This window comes from Phacochoerus africanus, chromosome 8, assembly GCF_016906955.1.
Source record: "Phacochoerus africanus isolate WHEZ1 chromosome 8, ROS_Pafr_v1, whole genome shotgun sequence".
Taxonomy (NCBI): domain Eukaryota; kingdom Metazoa; phylum Chordata; class Mammalia; order Artiodactyla; family Suidae; genus Phacochoerus; species Phacochoerus africanus.
Window position 1 is genome coordinate 166,050,776 of NC_062551.1, and position 16,880 is coordinate 166,067,655.

Consider the following 16,880-nt stretch of genomic DNA (forward strand, 5'->3'; position numbering starts at 1 on the left):
TGACTTCTGGGTAGAGGGGGTTCCTACCGTTTGATCTAGACAGTGGCTACACCAGGCTGCTGGTGGCAAGGATGGTGAATAGAAGCAGCTCTGGGGGACTGAGATGACAATTCAGTTTTCAGTCCCTGGTTCGTGTCAGGGGACTAGCGAAGGACAGACGCTTCTAGGGCTTATGCTTCCACCCAAGCCCATGGCTGCTCCAGCCCTAGACTGGGGGTTAGAGCTTGCATCCCCTCTGTACCCCCAAGCTCTGACCTCTTCTGTGATTAATGAGCTGACGATTCTGCATCGATAAGGAATTAACCTGGAGCCCCTACCCATCAATAGTCAGGAGTCCAGGTCCCAGCCCCCACCCCGACAGCGCTCCAGGGCCCCTGAGCAGACCCCACACCGCTTTACAGACCCGTAGCCAAGTCCTTTCCCCCACACCGCTGCCAGAAATTAACCTCTTCAGTGCTTCTCCTCCTCCCATCCCATCATCCACCCCGCCCTACACACACACACACACACACATACACACACGGAGGCGGCAGCTGTTTATACTGGTTTAATCCATGTCAAATGTAGTTTACAAAGGGAAAGGACAAGTACCTTTGTATAGAATATACAGACACAGCATCACACCATGGGGCCCACGAGAAGGGCAGGGGAAACCACACCTTGCCCTGGGAACAGCAGCTCTAACCCCAGGAAAGGTTCTCGGCGGCAGAGGGCTGGGCAGCCAGGAGCACCTCATCCAGTCCCAGTCTCAGCCCCCGCTTCAGCTCGGCTCCCCCTCCTGTGCCTCCCCCCTCCCCCAACTCCTTACAAAGAGCCCCAGGAGCTAAGACTAAGGAGAGGATCATGTCCCTTGGGGCACGTGCCCCACGTCTGGGAGAAGAAATATACACCACTGAACACCGAGCACATGGGAGAGGGAGGGGACACCACGGGAGGGGGGAAGGGGGGGCAGGCGCCTCAAGAGGTGGATGGGCCGAGCCCCCAGCCAGCCCTGAAGGAGGCACCGCTCCCAGGTGATCTTAACAAAAGAAGAAAATCATACAACCAAAGGGGAGGGGACGGGGTAGAGGGCGAGGAGTCGTCCCATTTATACACAACATTGTAAACATACACGGTCTATATTACATGTGCTTCAGTCTGGTGTTTGCATGTCTGTCTGTCCGTCTGTCCGTCTGGGGGCTGGATCTCAGGAGCCTTGCCCGGCTGCTCCCTCCGCCCCCGCCTCCCTGCTCCTCCCTGGGAACAGAACCTGGAACAGGTATGGTTCCCAATCTTGGTGGGAGCCAGCAGGCAGGGCCTGGGCCTCAGCCTCCACTCTGGCTCCAGAGTCCTGTGTGTGTGCATGTGTGTGCGTGCATGTATGTACACGGGGAACCTGTGTGCGCGTATGTACAAGGGGGGGTCACGTCACAGGCGGGGCAGGCGGGGCGCTGGAGGCAGGGCCTGCCTGGGTGGCCAGCTCACAAGTAGATTCTCCGCAGGTCTCCAGGCGCTGTGATGGTGTTGCACTGAGGGCAGAGCTTCTTGGCACCCTGCGGGGAGAACGGGGAGGGCTCTGGACACACCCCTGCTGCACACGGGAGCGCCCGGGCCTACAGCACGTCGTCCGACCGGCTGTGTGCTGGGACCTCGGTCCTGTCTGCCTGGGCTGGGCAGGCACGGGCGGCCTCTGTGAGCAGGCAGGCCTGCTCCTGTGTTGGGGGGACGCCAGGATCAAACCGCCTGGCCAGCCCCGCAGCGGGAGCCCCGGTAATGAGAACAAGGCTGGTCCAGCTGTGGCTGCCTCGGCCCTAACGAGATTACACGCAGCCTTTGATCAGGACACAGAGCCCACGTCCCGGCCTTTTATTGCTGTCTCCGGGCGACATTTTAATGGCTGCTCCGGAGCGAAGAACAGGAGCAGGAGCAGAAGGAGCTTAGAAACGGGAGGGGGAGGGGCCGGGGCCCTGGTCCCGCCGGCCCCCACCCAGCCCCCTCCCGAGCCGGGCCTTCTGGGGTGGGGGCCCGGGGGAAGGGAGCGGGCGGTGCACCCACTGGCGGGACCAATTTAATAAACGTGGGGGGGGGAGAGGGCAGTGAGATGGGGGGCGAATATCCTGCTTCCGCCTGTGTTCTACGCTTCTGGTCCCCCGCCCCTCGGCCTACCCCCACGCCGGCTGGAGCCTGCGCACGGACATGGGGACAGGACCCCAAACGGCCACCCGCTCCCGACCCCCATGCCACTTCACCAGGGTCCGCAGCCAGCACTCCTCACAGTGCACGTGCCAACACTGGATGGACGTTAGGGGCATCGAATAGGAGTCCTGGGGAGAAGATGGGCAGAGAAGGGAGGGGTCACTCTGGGGCCGTCCCACCCCTTAAAGGGCCCAGACCACAGGGCGGAGACCCCTTCCACCCCCCCAGGGAGCCCTGCAGCCTGAGCAGGGGCACCCGAGGGTCCCTGCCTCTCACCATGCAGATGAGGCATTTGTAACGGTCCCCACGGGATAGCTGCCGTTCAAGTTCCCTGACCCGAGCCTTCAGGGCCTCAAATGTGGTCACAGCTGAATCTTCGGTGATTCTGTGAAGAGGATGGCACGTAGGGCAGGCAGCAGGCTGGCACCCCTAACCTGAAGCTGCAGCCCACTTCTCCCCCGAATTCCAGAGCCACACGTACAGAGACACTCTCACCCCCCCTGCCCCACCCGCGGCCAGATCTGCAAACCCCACATTCCAGCACCCTTCTCTGCTACTCCTCCTCCATCCTGGTAGCTTCCTAAACCAGACACCCGGGAACCACCGTGGAACTACTTCCTCCCAGTCACGCCTGACATTCAAACTGTGGCCATCTGGCTCCGAATACCCCCGGCACCTCCCCTTCCTGGCCTCACTGCCACCACGAGTCCAGGGGCTCCTGATCTCCTCTGTGGACACGATGCGCCCTCCTGAAAGGCCTCAGCCTCTGGCCCTCTCCTTCCCTCCCGTCCTCCCAGCACCTGGAACTGCGCAAATCCAACCACTTCTACTTCCCACATTTCAGCGTCTCTCTCAGGGTAAAGCCCTGCCAAGCTCCTCACCAGCTTACCAGGGCCTCCCTGGACCAGCCCCAGCCAGCGGCACCCTCGGCACCTTGGCCACGCACTTGACGCTCCATCCACACCAAGCCACTGAGTTCCTCCCACACCGGTTTCCACTCCTTTGGCCTCTCGGCACCTTCTGCTTCCTCTAGGTCGCTCCCCGCCCCCCAGCTCTTTCTCATCATTCAGGCCTCGTCCCCACCTCCCCCTAAAAGCCCTTCCCAAGCCCCCAGCCAGTACCCCGGCTGGTGGCTGCCTCTTCTGTGCTTATGACACCCCGTGGTCAACTTCACCCCAGCAGCACCCCTGCAAAATGTCTTTGTCTCCTCTGCTTGACTCACTTCCCTGAGGGCAAGCGGCTCCCTCCACCAATATTGACTCTGGATATTAGCCCCACACTAGGCGTTTGAGTGTGAACAAACATTTGCTGAAGAGCTGGTCCAATCCCCTGGGGAGAGCGAGAGAGGCGGGGACGGGATGAGGCCCACGTAACGAGGTCCCTACCTCAAGGGCTCAAGGGGTGTTTCCTCCTAGGCATGGCCAAGGCCCTGATGGCCCTCACCTGCTGCCCAGGCCCTGCACAAGGTCCTACAACTGCCCAAAGGCTCCCTGGGCTGCAAGACGCAACAAGGAATGGCCCAGGCCATCTCCAGGAGCGAGCCCTTCCATCCCTCCTACAACAAGCCCACGGAACCCAAACGAGCTCTCGGAGGGGGAAGAGGGCTTCCTGGAAGGGGAGAAAGTATGGTTCCGGAGGTGGGCCTTAGGGAATAATACTGACAATAATATCAATAAAAGGGCTAAAATTTATTACGTGCTTACTAAATGCCAGGGATTGTATTGAGGAACTAAGAATGATCTTATTTATACCTCACAACCCCCCCCCCGGAGGAGATGCCAACACTTCTGTTTTCTACAGAGGAAACTGAAGCACAGAAACACTGAGTAGCCTGCCCAAGGTTCGCACAGAGTGGGGGACAAGGGATTCCAATCCCAGCAGACCGACTCTGTGACCGACCGCTAACTGCGTAGCCTTTCCACTCACTGCACTCGCGACACCCAGGAGGAGACGAGCCTCCAGGCCGAGGGAAGAGCAGGAACCAAGGCCGAGAGGCCCAGGAGCATCACCTGGCTGCAAGGCTCCCGTGTAGGTGAGCAGAGGTGAGCCCAAGGAAAGGGGGCGGTGTCCAGGAAGCCCCCAGGCCTGGAATCAGGAAGGGAAGTCTACCCTTCGGACTATTTACAGGAAGTTGCTGGCGACGTGGGAAGAGAGCTGCAAAGCGGTAAAAGCCGAGGTTTAAAAGGTGTATTCGAGCAAGTGAGGTGGAAACACCAGGGCGGTGTGGGGCCAGGATCACCTCCTAGGGTGGGACAGACAGCTGGCCCAGAAAGCCTGAAAAGCTGACAGGTGGTCTGTCCCTGCTGGGCCGAAGTGGTCACGGACAGGGGCACACAGGTAGGATGGTGAGAAACACTCCTTGGGCAGCGATTGACTTCGACCTCTGACCTTGCTCTTTCAGGGCACTAGCAGTGACAATGGGACTTCCTGATGGCCGTGTCCTTGCCACAGGGATGCTCTAGATCCCTAGGTCCCTGACTCTTTCTGCCCTGCCTCTCTGGGAAAGCTTAGAAAGGCTCTGACCACAACTCTTTCTGGCCCTGGCTGGCAGATTTCCTGGGAGCATCCACGCAACTTCCCAGCTCTGGGAGGGCTTCACCAGCAGCTCCCCCCCAAACACCTGCACCTGCTACTCCCCCAGCACCGTGCCCAGTGCTGCGTGGGCCACCCCCATCTGGACTGCTGCTAAGTTCCTGACAAGGAGACAAGGACAGGCAGCTGTGCTGTGCTTCCTTCCCCTCCAAGGGCTAGGCTGGGCACCCGCCTCGTCCTATGCGGTTATTTCAAAGACTGGGAAACCAAGGTCTGGGGCTGAGGACAGCCGGCCCCAGAGTAGAAAACTGACTCTCAAACCCAAACCAGATAACCAGCTAGAGCCAGGAAGGTAAAAGGATGGGGCCAGGAGAGAACGAAGCCATTTCCCGCTCCATCTCCAAAAGCTCCAAAGTCACATCCAACTCCAGAGCCCATTGTCTTGGGTTTGCTCAGCACCTAACTGGCCTCTATTCTCTGCTCTGGTGAAATACCCAATCCTCCAGGCCCCTGCCCCAGGTAGGCTGTGAGCTATTCCCGAGCATCCCTAGGACAAAGGGTGGAGAGTTTCTTGGAAGAAGCCATGTCATCCTGCCTTTCTCCTTCCCTAGGTTGTGAAAAAGAACTAGTATGGGAACCCAAAATATGTAGAGTGAAGACAGGTCACAGGGACCGAAAGGCCCTGGTCTTGGCAGATTCCGACCCAATGGAGATCTCTGCACACGACTGAGCCAGTCCCTAGCTCACCCCGGAGTCCTGCCTACCAGTGCTTGTGCTCACACAGGTGGGACAGAAACCCCGGCTCCCCCGGCGGGTAGGACCTCCATGGATGGCCACTGGCTCTGGCCCCCACCTCCCCCTTGGGCGCCATCCCTGATTAATGATCTTGTCTTTCTGATTTATGAGCAGCCCCTCCAGACGAGGGTGGGCGCCCCTGATGGCCCCGCCCGCCCCGCTCAGCTGGAGTAGGAGAGAATTATTAAATAAACATCCATACGTCATCCCCCCCCCCCACGCTGGTTGCGCCGAACCCGTGCGGCCCACTCCGGCGCTGACACGGAGCAGCTGCGGTGATTCATGGGCAGCCGGGCCCCGCGCTGCGGCCCATACATCATGCCAGCAGCACTCGCGGCCCCGGCCGAGATAAACTGATCAACCACAACGGGCTGGAATGAATTTATGACAACACAAAATGGAGGGAAACAAATGGGAGGTGACCCTGGGCCACCGACCCGGCCCTGCGCTGGCCTGCAATCCACTCTCCTGGCAGGAGGCAAGATGGAACACTGGCCCTGGAATGAAGAGGCTGCCTTTTAACCCCGGGCAACCCAGCCTCCAGAGGAGGGTGGGGCGGGTGCGAGGCGTTAAGCAATGGCCAACATGGCAGCTCCAGGCTGCCAGAACCAGCCTTGCCTGGGCTTCGGGAAAGGTGGGGAGATGCCCAGCTGATTCAAATCCTTCTGGCTCCTGAGGATCCAGGCCAAAGGTTGCCCAGCCCTGGGAGACGTGCTAATGGATCCTGTCTTCCAGCGTCAGAGAACACAGGCCAAAAATTCCTACCAGAAGTGATGAGACCCAGTGCTCCTGCCTAAAACCCACTGCAAGCGCCACCCGGGACAAGAAAAATGAAACCAATTTAGCTCCCGATTAAGAAACAGAAACTGGAGATGAATCAAGTGTGCCGGCTGGGCTGGGTGGCCATACATCACATTCCCCGGGCAGAGGCCGCCGCAGCGAGCGGGCGGGCGGGCGGGCAGGCGGGCCGCCGGCCGAGGCTCCTCCCTCCACCAAGGCTCCCGGGGCCACGGCCCAGCGATCAAGCCACAGAGTCACGCTTAGCACCAGCTGGGCCCCACTGTCGGCTGCGTGCCCAGGGCGGCAGGCCTTCCCGCTCGTGAAGGGCCCCCTCCCTCCCACTGAACGGACGCGCAGGGGCCTCCCTCCTGGCCACTCACTTCTCGATGTCGCTGTTCTTGCAGGTCTTCTGCATGGCCTCCTGCTTGCTGCTCTCACCGTTGCTGGTAGATGGCATCTCTGCTAGGAGAGAGCAACTCACATTGACCAGACTGGGCAGCGCAGGGCGGGGACAGGGCTTGAGTCAGTTACCACCACCCAAGTGAGGTCCCTTCTCCCTCACTATTCCTGACGGTCACCACTCACCGTCACTGGCCCACTTAGAGAACTCAGGCGTGATGCGTGTGCTGGGAGGGCCGCCACTAGAGGAAAGGAAGGAGGAAGAGCAGAGTGAGTTCCCAAGGCGGGCACGACAGGCTGACCCCTGCCTCAGGGCTCCCCATCCCTCTCCGCCACCCGCCCAAGCCTGTGCCCACACTTGCTTTAGGACTGCACCCCGGAGTGCCTCTCTCTCCTTGGCTTCGCCAGGCTCCTCGCCTGTGCAGGGGATGACGTCGGCCTCCGTGTATCTGGCGTGGTGGTCAAGGACATGGATCCTCGTTGGCGGTGGGCCGTGAGGGCTGAATCCTTGGGGGGCCCCCCCGGCCCCGGCTGAGACGCCGACCCGAGTGGCGGCGTGGGTGAGTGCCGGGGGTGTTCGCTACTTAGTCCCCGTGGTCCGTCCCACTAGCCCCACCTTGTCCCGCAGTGTCCCAAGGATACTGTGGCTTCCCGTACTCCAGAGTGTCGTCCCCATCCACATCCAAGTCAGCGTCGCTGTCCGGATTCTCTTTGCCGCTGCACATGACGAAGCCAGAGCCTGTGGGAAGCAGGATGTGAGGAGGGCCAGGGAGCAGCAAGACCAGGCCAGGAGTGCCCCTTCTGGTCCTCAAGGAAGGGGTCCGGTCTGGGGCTAGGTAAGGCCACACAGACACGTGGGCCGGGGAGAGCGAGGGCCACGACCCTCAGGTGGTCCGAACGATGTGGCACGTCCGTCCTTCCCACTCCGCACACCTCATCCTGGCCGCACTGCCCGCCCTTGCAAGCGGTCTCTGCTCCTAAACTCGCCCGTGCAGACACTAGGTCGGGTCCTCAGGAGACGCCTCGTCTAGGCGGGCTGTCCGCCCGCCTTCCAGGAAGAGGACAGACGCTCAGGTCTCCAAGGCCAACCCCTCCAGGACTTGGGCACCAGGGTCCAGCCTGACAGACAAGTCCCTAAGACGGGCGAGCAGGCTGGCTGAGGCCCGTCAGAGCCATACAGTGGGACCCCCAGCCAACGTCCTGGTTTTGGCCGCCAGGTCCTTGCCAGCAAAACACCAGGCAGCTGTTCAAATATTTGGCGTATGAAACGCCTGACATTAATTATTCATCCCCACCTCACTCAGCCCAGATTCCTGGACAAGCGCAGCTACAAAAGGATTAGGAAGGGACGGACAGGGAGGACAGGCATGCACACCTGCTTCTCAGGGCAGCCCACGAAGGCAACCAGGCAACCTGGGCGGAGGCAGGGCCAAGGGCCAGGCAGGCAGCTGGCCCCACCACGGTGTGTCCAGCACAGCCACAGGCAGACGCTCGGCCAGTGCGGGGTTGTGATGTAAGGGGGTGAAGCTACTTTGGGGCCCACTCACCTGCCATGTGGTCTGACTCCCAGGACCACCCTGTCTGAGAGCCCAGGGCCAGGGGCCACAAGCTGCTTCTCCCTCTCCGCCCTGCCTTTCCAGGGACCCTGGCCTCGGACCACATCTCACAAGCCAGCAGAGCAGCCCTGCCAGGGACAGAAAGGGCTAAAGGCAATGGGATTTGGGGTGAATGGCATTAGAGATGCAAAGCAGCTCAGGATTCTGCCCAAGGACCTTAGAACTATCTCTTCCTGTCCGTTCCTCCCACTCTCAGGGCCTTACAGGTTCATCTGGCAACAGACTTGTAATGGGGTGGTCAAGCCTCGGGTCTGTTCCTTCACCCTGTTGTAGCTGAGTTCTGACCCCTCTCTTCCCTGCTCCAACACTGTCTGTGGCTCCCTGCTGCACGCATGACTGACTCCCGGGTCCTCAGCCAGACCTGCTGAGATTCTCTGAGGCTCCCACCTCTCTGCCGTCCCTCCTTGCCTCGTTTCACTCCATACGCCCCACCTATACAGACAGACGACCTACTACCCTCAAACGTGACTCTGTCTGTCCTGCTCACGTCCTCCCTCCTTCTCGAATGGTCTCCGTCTTTCAAGCCCATTTCAAGGAGCCCTTTCCCTCCTATGCCTCTGGTCTCTAGTCTCCCAAAGCTTCCACTCCTCCTAGAGGTAAGCAGCGCCAGGGAAAGAGGGAGGCCAGGCACTGCCCGGGCTCCACCCCTCCCCGCCAGTCCTCATCTGCCCTCCAAACTGAGGCACCGACAAACGCGAGGCAGCAGGCAGGTCAGCTGCAGGCAGGTCAGCAGCAGGGCCATTAAGCTGAGAAAACACCAAGTTACAGCTCTGTCTCCTGTTCACGGCCAGGTGTCCTGACAAGCAATTCCCGCCTTGTGGGTGAGTGGCACCTCTATAAACCCTCTGACAGTTTGGGAGACAAACTCCGCCATCAATCAGAACGTAGCTATCAGGTTCACTTACAGCCTGCGCCCCTGGGCCCTGCCAGCCCCCCTCCCCCAAGTACACACGGCTCAGCAGTCAGCCTCACGCCCTCGGCTTAGCTTGCCCTGGCCAACCCTGCCTTGTGAGTGCGCGAGGAGCAAAGCCAGGAAAACAGGGCACCCCCAAACTGCCAGGCAAAGTCCCAGCTTCTCAACACATAAAGGAGCCCAGGGGCCCAGGACCTTTGCTCTGAAGTCTCACTGCCTGCCAGGCCTGGACCACACGGGCAAATGTTGTTCCCCAAACCTCACGCCTCATGCCTCTGTACCTCTTGTTATCTGCTTAGAAACGTCTCCCTCCCGGTGCAAGGAACGAATTTCTGCGCGTTCTGCCAGGGTGACTCCTCTCAACTGCATCTCCTGCTGACTCACAGTGTCCGCACACAGTGTTTGCTCCCTAACACCCCCCCGAACCAACACACCGCAACGTGCTCTCAGCCTGCCTGACACTGAGCACAGTGCTTCCAGAGTTGATTCCTGCCCTCAAGGAGCTGAGCGTGGATGAGACTCGCCCAGACGTTTCTACACAGAGGTCCCTTCCTTGGCGTCCACTCAGCTCCTGTGCAGCTCCCAAATCATATTTATGACCATGTGCAATCACGGTCCTTCACCAGACTAAAAGCCCAAGTCTGCCTCACTGCTGTCATCGCAGCATCACCCAGCACAAAGCTGGCCAGGCCCACAGCAGGTGCCATGCAACACAGCCGAGCAGGAATGGCTAAATGCCAACAATGCTCTCCCATTACATCGGGGGAGTCCTGTGCCAGGAAGGCTGTGGCCTGATAAGCTGGTGGCCCAGAGAAACCTCTCGGGCCACAACCTTCTCTTTCAGACCCCAGCTCGCCCATGACTAACCTGGTAGGACAGAGAGCACATCCTGTTCGCCAAGGAAAAGGCCCATCTCTGGTCTGAGCAGTCCACTCTGACCCCGACCCCATCCCCCAGCAGAGAGATGGTGGGAACCTCTTCCTACCCGCTCAGGTGTTTGGGACAGGCTGCCGCTGCCAATTTCCCTCTTGTGCTGCCCCAGCCTGCTCCGACCTCCTTCCCAGCACATTAAACTTTATTTTCTTAATGAAATGTCACTTGCTGACTTCTGGCAGAATCATAATAAAAAGAAACGGCCATAAAGCCATTTTATGCAGACAGCGCCCCCGACAGCTTGCCCCCACCCCCCACCTCCTGCTTGGAGAAGAAGGCTTCACAGTCATTTTATGTTCTCAGCTGCCAGAATATCCCAAGCCAGTACTCAGAGGCAAGATGGCACAGAGAACTCCTTTCCAAGCCTCTGGCTCCTGCTCTATGTAGTTCCAGGGGTAACAGGCAAGCTGCCACTCCTGCTGCTACTGTCCAGGGATGAGAGGTTGTCCCTGGGCCCTGCAAGGTGACCTGGAGTACCCTTTAGTCACCAGGTGGGCCCCCTTGCTGTGGCTGGTGCTTGGCCTCATGGTATCAGGGCACATAGTACGGGGCTACTGCCCACAGGCAGACTCAGCCTGAGGGTCAGTGACATTGAACAGAGCCAGGACCTGGGCCCTGGAAGGCAAGCAGTGCAGAAATCCCCTGCCCTCCAGGTGGAGACCTAACAGCAGAGAGGGAGGATTAAGTGCAGAAATAAGTCCGAATTTTATAGAAATGACCACCCTCCCCTAAACTCATTTCTTCTTGGGCCATCATGGAAGGAGGAAAAAAAAAAAAAATCAGCTTTAATTTAATCAATTGATCAGGTGATCGATTGAGAAACTGGAGATGCCCGCTTACTGGGGGGAGTAACGTCCTGGAACCTGAAACCACAAAAAAGGAGCCATCGATTTCCTCACCTGCTGCTCCCAACAAAACCAGAGCCTAGGGAGAAAGGACCTGCTCGCAAAGGCGGGGGTGGGGTGGGGGTGGGGTGCAGGCGCAGAAGCAGCTTCCGGAGAGTTTTACACTGGAATTAGTTACAGATGCAGTTACGGTGTCTTGTGTAAACGCCATCGATTGGGGAGCTGACAGTCTGGGGAGCTGCGATGCGGGACAATCAATCGGCCTGCAGTGTCACCTGCCACCTCGCTGAACAGTTGACAATGCAATTATCCAGTGTGGAGGCAGGGAGTTGGCGTGTGTCAAACGCACTTAGCCACTTTCCGGGCCTCCTCGATAACGCGTTTCACTGCCTCACGTCAGGAGAGACGCAGAGAGACAGACGCCGTTTAAAACCATTGATACCTGCTCCTTCTGCCCACACTCCTTCCGTCCCGGCTTAACCATTGTGTTCCAAAAGGCAGTTAAATCCCGTCAGTTGCCACCGGGGACGGAAGGTGCCCTGTGCCTTGCCACCTCTCTCGCCCCTCCCACCAGGCACGGTGGTAAGGAGTCAGAAGGTGGCGGCCCCCCCGCTCTGTTCTCCAGCAGCCTCCAGCAGTCGGCTGTCCCAACACCTGTCAATGACAGGACCAGGCGGCAGGGCTGTGACCTGGGCGCCCATCTTCGGAAACCAACACGCTGAAGTGGCAGCAGCCAGGGCCAGGCCTACCTCTCCACGCCCCTGGACTCGCAACAGCTCCACTCCTTGACCCATCATCTGGCACTGAAGTTTTATCAAGCAACAGGCAGGTAAAAGATCCAGGCCAGAGTGCTCTGCCTGTCCCCTCCGCGGTACCTCGCCCCAGGCCACGCGGAGCCAGCCTAAATGCAAGGGCGCCCTGGAGGAAGACGCCGTCCCTGGGCCGGGCGGGGAAGGCAAAGGCCCTGCAGAGCTGGTTCCTGGTACTGTCCCGTCCCCACCCTCCACCTGTTCGATTCCCAGGGGCTCAGGGCTCAACTCGGGAATGTGTTTCCCTCCAGGGCTCAAAGATGGGCTGCAGCACGTTGTTTCCTGTGCCGCCTCCAGGGAAATCCCTCTGCCTCGCCCCTCACGTGCCCACATCCCTGGCACCTGTCTGAAACCAGCCGTTCCATGTCCTCTCTCCAGCCTGACCATTCCAGATGATGGGCCCCAGGCTCCCCCCGTCCAGCCGGGTGAACGTTCACTGGCAACTGCAACGGGAGGGCGCAAAGCTCCCCTCACAAGTCTCTTCTTCAGGGGCCAGGAGATGCAGAAAGCTGGGGCTCACTCACCACACGCCTCTTCCGACTAGAGGAAGAACAGGCTCGTCCCCAAGGACCATGTAAAGCAGCTTTGTGCTTTGGCCCCTGCTCTGCCCAGGGCTGGCATGGGGCGCCAGAAGGGCACCTTTCTTCCCCTCACTGCTGAGCTCTTTTAGGGGAATGTCGGGGAGGCACCGGGCCCATGTGCCGCCCTTAATGCAAGTGTTAACTCTGGGTGGGGGGGAGCAGCACCAGGAGGCCCACAAGCCTGAGATTCGGAGAAGACAACCAACGGCTCAGGCGCACAGCCCAGGGCCTCTCCTAAAACTGAGGTGGCCGAGCGTTTCCTAGACACTAGAAGTTTCTTCCGCGCTACTCTCCTGCAATCGTTACCTAATCCTTTGGGCTCTTAACCATCCTTTCCCCGCTGGACCTATCTCAGCGCTTGCCTTTCTGCGTGGTCCTTCGTTCTGTCCTAAGACAGCACGTCCAAGGACTCCCAGGCCTGAGCGACCTGGGCCTCGCCCCGCAGTAACCACAGCGCCCATCTCCAAGGCTCACCCCCCTCAGCCAGGTGTCCCGCCCGAGACGCTGGCTCGTGCACTGGCTCCACAGCAGATCGCAGTCGAGGGAAGTGATGTGCTCGTCAGACCAGCTCCCAGAGGGCCTAGTGGGAAGCTGTGCTGAGGATGACGAAGGGGCCCTGATCTGGGGGGAGGGATGGGGGCGATCGGATACAGGAACTTATCTGCAGTTCTTCAATCCTTTCATATCTATAACAAGGACAGCAATCTCTGTTCTGTCAGCACGCCCAGCGCAGCTTAAATGGGCCTCCCCGCTCGCCTGCTCATCCTGCCTCTGCTCCCTCTCTGAAGTCGGCTGGGCAGCGTCTTCAGCCGGCGTTATCACTCCCTCTAACCGGTCTTGGCAGGCAATCTAATTCCTCCTGAAAAGGTCACCGCCATTTTAACTGCCTTTCAATCACATTAAGCACGCGCTGCCCGGCTTGCGGCCCAGCCCGCCCGGCGGGCGATCAATGCGCCGCACTGACACCAGCCTGCCTGGCGGGGCCACACCCAACCCCCCAAGAGTTGGGGCCTATCGGTCCTGGCCAAGGAGGGTAGACTGACAGATGGTCAGCTCCTGCAGACAGGGTTTCAGGGGCAGCGGCAGTCGGGATCCACCAGGGCCTACTTGATAGCACCCCCCGCCGCCCCCCACCGAGGAGCCTCAGCCTCCTCCGCTCCACTGCGCCCTGCTCTCTGCCTTGTGGCCCCTGCTGATCTCGCTGTAAAACAGCCTTTCAAGTCTGCCTGTCTTTTGACTGCACTAAGCTGTTTAAGAGGCGGCAGCAGCTTCTATCAGGAAAGCCGGAGCAATTCTCTGCAGATAAAGGCACCTCCGGCCCCTGTTCCCTCTTCAAGTCTCACTCTCATTCTCGCTCTCCAAATCGCTCAAAGCAAAGCCCCCTTTGAACTCCTCTCAGGAATTCTTGAAAGGAACAACCTCAGAGTGTAAACACTCAGGGAAAACTGACACCCGCCCAGGGCCAAAGAGCCCCTCACATCCGCCAGGCGAGAGCATCTCCGCGTCCGGGAAACACTCAGTCAAGTCAGCAGGACCCGTGCGGCTTCATCCCCTCAAGCCCTGTCTGGTGCCCAGAAACCTTCGGGTCCAGTTCTGTACCAAGAAACCAAACTGAGAAGTTGCCATGGCCACGGAAGGTGTGAACTGAGAGCCGCCTCCTGGCGATGCCCCACAGGGCCGCCAGAGACACCTGCGTGTACAAGTCACGGGACCCTGGGCTTTGCTGCTCACGCCCTCTGGGCCTCAGATACTCGAGAACTGCAGGACAGAACCAGACTGAGACGGCAAGGGGGCATGCTCCAGCTCAGGGCTCAGGCTCGAAAAGCAGTTTGGTCTGATGAACCTTCCTGGGGCACGCCTGGGCGACGTGAGCGAAAGCCAGAGGCCTAAGGCTGCACCTGGGCTCGTGGCCCCTTCATGGAGCCACTCCCTGGACGGCACGGTGGGACTCCTCCTCAGCACCAGCCCAAGCGGCACGGCCCCCGGGAGGCAGAGCCCCTCCGCCAGCTGCTGTGAGATTCCCCAGGGACCAGACAGCAATACTCCCAGGGGTGTTGCCCAGAGAACTGGAGGCAGATGGGAAGCAGATTGGCTCACTTAATGACCACAAGCTGCAGTGCCAGCTGTGCTTGCGCACCGAGAGAGAGAGATGCGCTGGAGGCCATGAGGCAGACGGCTCCCCCTCTGCCCTGCCCAAGGCAGCGGGGGTTGACAAGAGGACACTGACCCTCGCTGGGCACCTAACAGTCGGCCGTCTGACCGGAGGGGGGCTTCCACTGGGCTAGGCTGTATCTCTCCAAGGAGCTGGGTGGGCAGCGGAGCTGGGCAGGGCCCTGCAGAGCCCTCTGCAGCAGCAGGGGAGAGCCCAAGGGAAGCAGGGAGCAGCTGGGCCTAGGCCCCTCTTACTTCAGGGCAGAGGGCGCCCAGGGAGAAGGGATGGGATCAGAGCTAAAATTAGATTCACCAATGAAGCTCATGGGAGGTCAAATTTTGCCATAACTCACTCTTTCCTCTGTAACTGATTTCCCTGACGTGGCGCTGAGGAGGAGGAGGAGGAGGAGGAAAATCCAATGTGTTTGCCTGGAAGCCCTCGGGGCCCCCAGTGCTGGAGGTGTACAGCAGGCTGCTGGATTCTCATTTATCAGCCTTAAGAGGGATGGAGTGATAAATGCATAACCGTCCCTTTAATATTTTATGCAGGTGCTAACGCGGCTTGGCTGTCACCTTCAATGCATCACCCGAGGCTGAGAGCCCCCCTCGTCACTCCTAGCTTGCAGCCTCACAATTCCATTTCCCCACCCAAATACATCCATTTTAATATGCACATCACAGGCAGGCAGCCGGTCACAAAGGAGCCCCGCCAGCAGCAGTCCCCACGTGGTGGAACGGATGACCAGCCACCAGCCCTGGCCTCTCTGCCCCCAACAGATGGATACCCAGCAGAGGCCTGGCCACTGCCCACGTGTCCGCTGCTTGTACCTCGGAAACCACCTTCCAGGAGAGTGGTGGCCCGTATCCGCTTCTGCCCGCACCACTCATACTCCTCAAAGCGGTTGCTGTTCTCATGCTCGATGTCCACGGCATCCTCCTCCGCCATGCAGGAGCCTTCCCTCTGTGAAGAGCAGAGCGGGATCGTGCGGGTCCCACGCCATCCCTACCTGCTCCCCAGGCCTGCAAGGCAGGCACAGCCCGGGCCCCCAGCTCTAGGGCTCCTTCAAAGTCAACCAATCTAGAGGTCCAAGACCTCAGGTTTTCCCCAATAATTTTCCACTGGAGCCCCAGGGGAGGAGTGGGAGAGTGAAAGCCAAGGAGGAGGAAGGAGAACAGAGAAGCAGCTGCTGAGACCACACAGAGACCCCGAGAGCCCACAGGTCTGGAAGCAGGCAGCGGCTCGTGTCCGGGGAGTGGGGGCGGGGTGGGGCGGGGCGGCCCCTCTACCTTAGAAAGGCAACGCTCCACGTGCCTACTCAGCTCCTGCTCCGATCCTGCCAGGGGGCGGCTGCACAGGGGACATACCTGCCCTTCATCCTGCTTCCTCCGTTTCATTTTCCCAATCCGAGCTGCACGGAGACACCGAAAACAAAGCACAGAACAGGCAGTCACTGTGGCTCCCAAGGTCCCCGTGGAGCTGACACACTCTGACCTCCTGCCAGCCGTGAGCCCTTTTGTTCTGGCCCTCATTATGCAGCACCTTGAGCCCCTCTGGGGACCAGGCCTTGCCAAGAGCCCCTGGAGAAGAGACTGGTGCTAGGCCAGGGACGTGTCCACTTTTTGGGAATAGCTGGATCCAGTTCAGCCCATACCTCCTTACTTGCAGGGCGCAGTGAGTCCAGGGAGCAAAGACATTGCCCTTGGCACTTGCTAGGTATCCCCCGGCGAGCTAAGACCACGGGCCCCTCAGAGCCAAGAAACACAACTTTAGAAAACATCTCTTCGCTGGAATCCAAGGTCCCTCTAGGGACCTGCTTTGGCCTGCTGTCCACTCATCAGTTAAAACCTCTTTTGTTCCTAGGCCAAGAGCCCTGAGGTACAGCCCTTGGTGTCCTAGGAAGAATGTCTCTCCTGTCCACTGGTCCCATCTTACAGAAGAGGAGACTGAGACCCAGACGTAAAGGTATAGAGGCTCTGAGGCAGGCAGCTCAGGGTACCCTGAGAGTAGCCCTTACTGTGCCTACCCAAACCCATTCCATCATGCTAATCAGCGTGGAGGGGCTGGCAGGCCCTGGAGGCAGAGGGCTGCCTGCCATGCTGTCCCGCAGGGGGCTCGATTCCAAAGTGCACACTGCAAGCCCACAGCACTGCTAATTAATGCTGAGAGATGCAATCATTTCTAATTAGCTCACTAATCCCTCTCTGCAGCCCTCCTGCCACTGAAGCAGGAAGGGGTCAAAACAAGGGACTCCGTTCCCTCTAGTCCCTCCCTCGATGTGCGGGCCAGGAGCAGAGCTAGCCACTCTGAGATCAGACTGACTGGGGCGGGGCCGGAGCCAGTCAAGGAGGGA

General features: G+C 59.5%; 1 protein-coding gene across 4 annotated transcripts in view; it reads right to left on the reverse strand.

Annotated features, from left to right (window-relative positions):
* Positions 1-534: 534 nt before the first annotated feature.
* The window catches only part of RNF220 (ring finger protein 220), a 35,499-nt gene continuing 19,153 nt past the window's right edge, over positions 535-16,880 (reverse strand). For 2 of the 4 annotated variants that reach the window (XM_047789299.1, XM_047789302.1), the window contains 9 exons: positions 15,817-15,938; positions 15,358-15,490; positions 7,324-7,420; positions 7,044-7,130; positions 6,868-6,923; positions 6,663-6,741; positions 2,452-2,560; positions 2,229-2,303; positions 535-1,532 (listed from right to left, as the gene is read on the reverse strand). In XM_047789299.1, the coding sequence (XP_047645255.1) occupies positions 1,461-1,532; positions 2,229-2,303; positions 2,452-2,560; positions 6,663-6,741; positions 6,868-6,923; positions 7,044-7,130; positions 7,324-7,420; positions 15,358-15,490; positions 15,817-15,938 (830 nt within the window). In that variant the 3' untranslated portion in view covers positions 535-1,460. The remainder of the gene's footprint in view (positions 1,533-2,228; positions 2,304-2,451; positions 2,561-6,662; positions 6,742-6,867; positions 6,924-7,043; positions 7,131-7,323; positions 7,421-15,357; positions 15,491-15,816; positions 15,939-16,880) is intronic. The other 2 variants (XM_047789301.1, XM_047789303.1) reach the window with 1 other exon arrangement.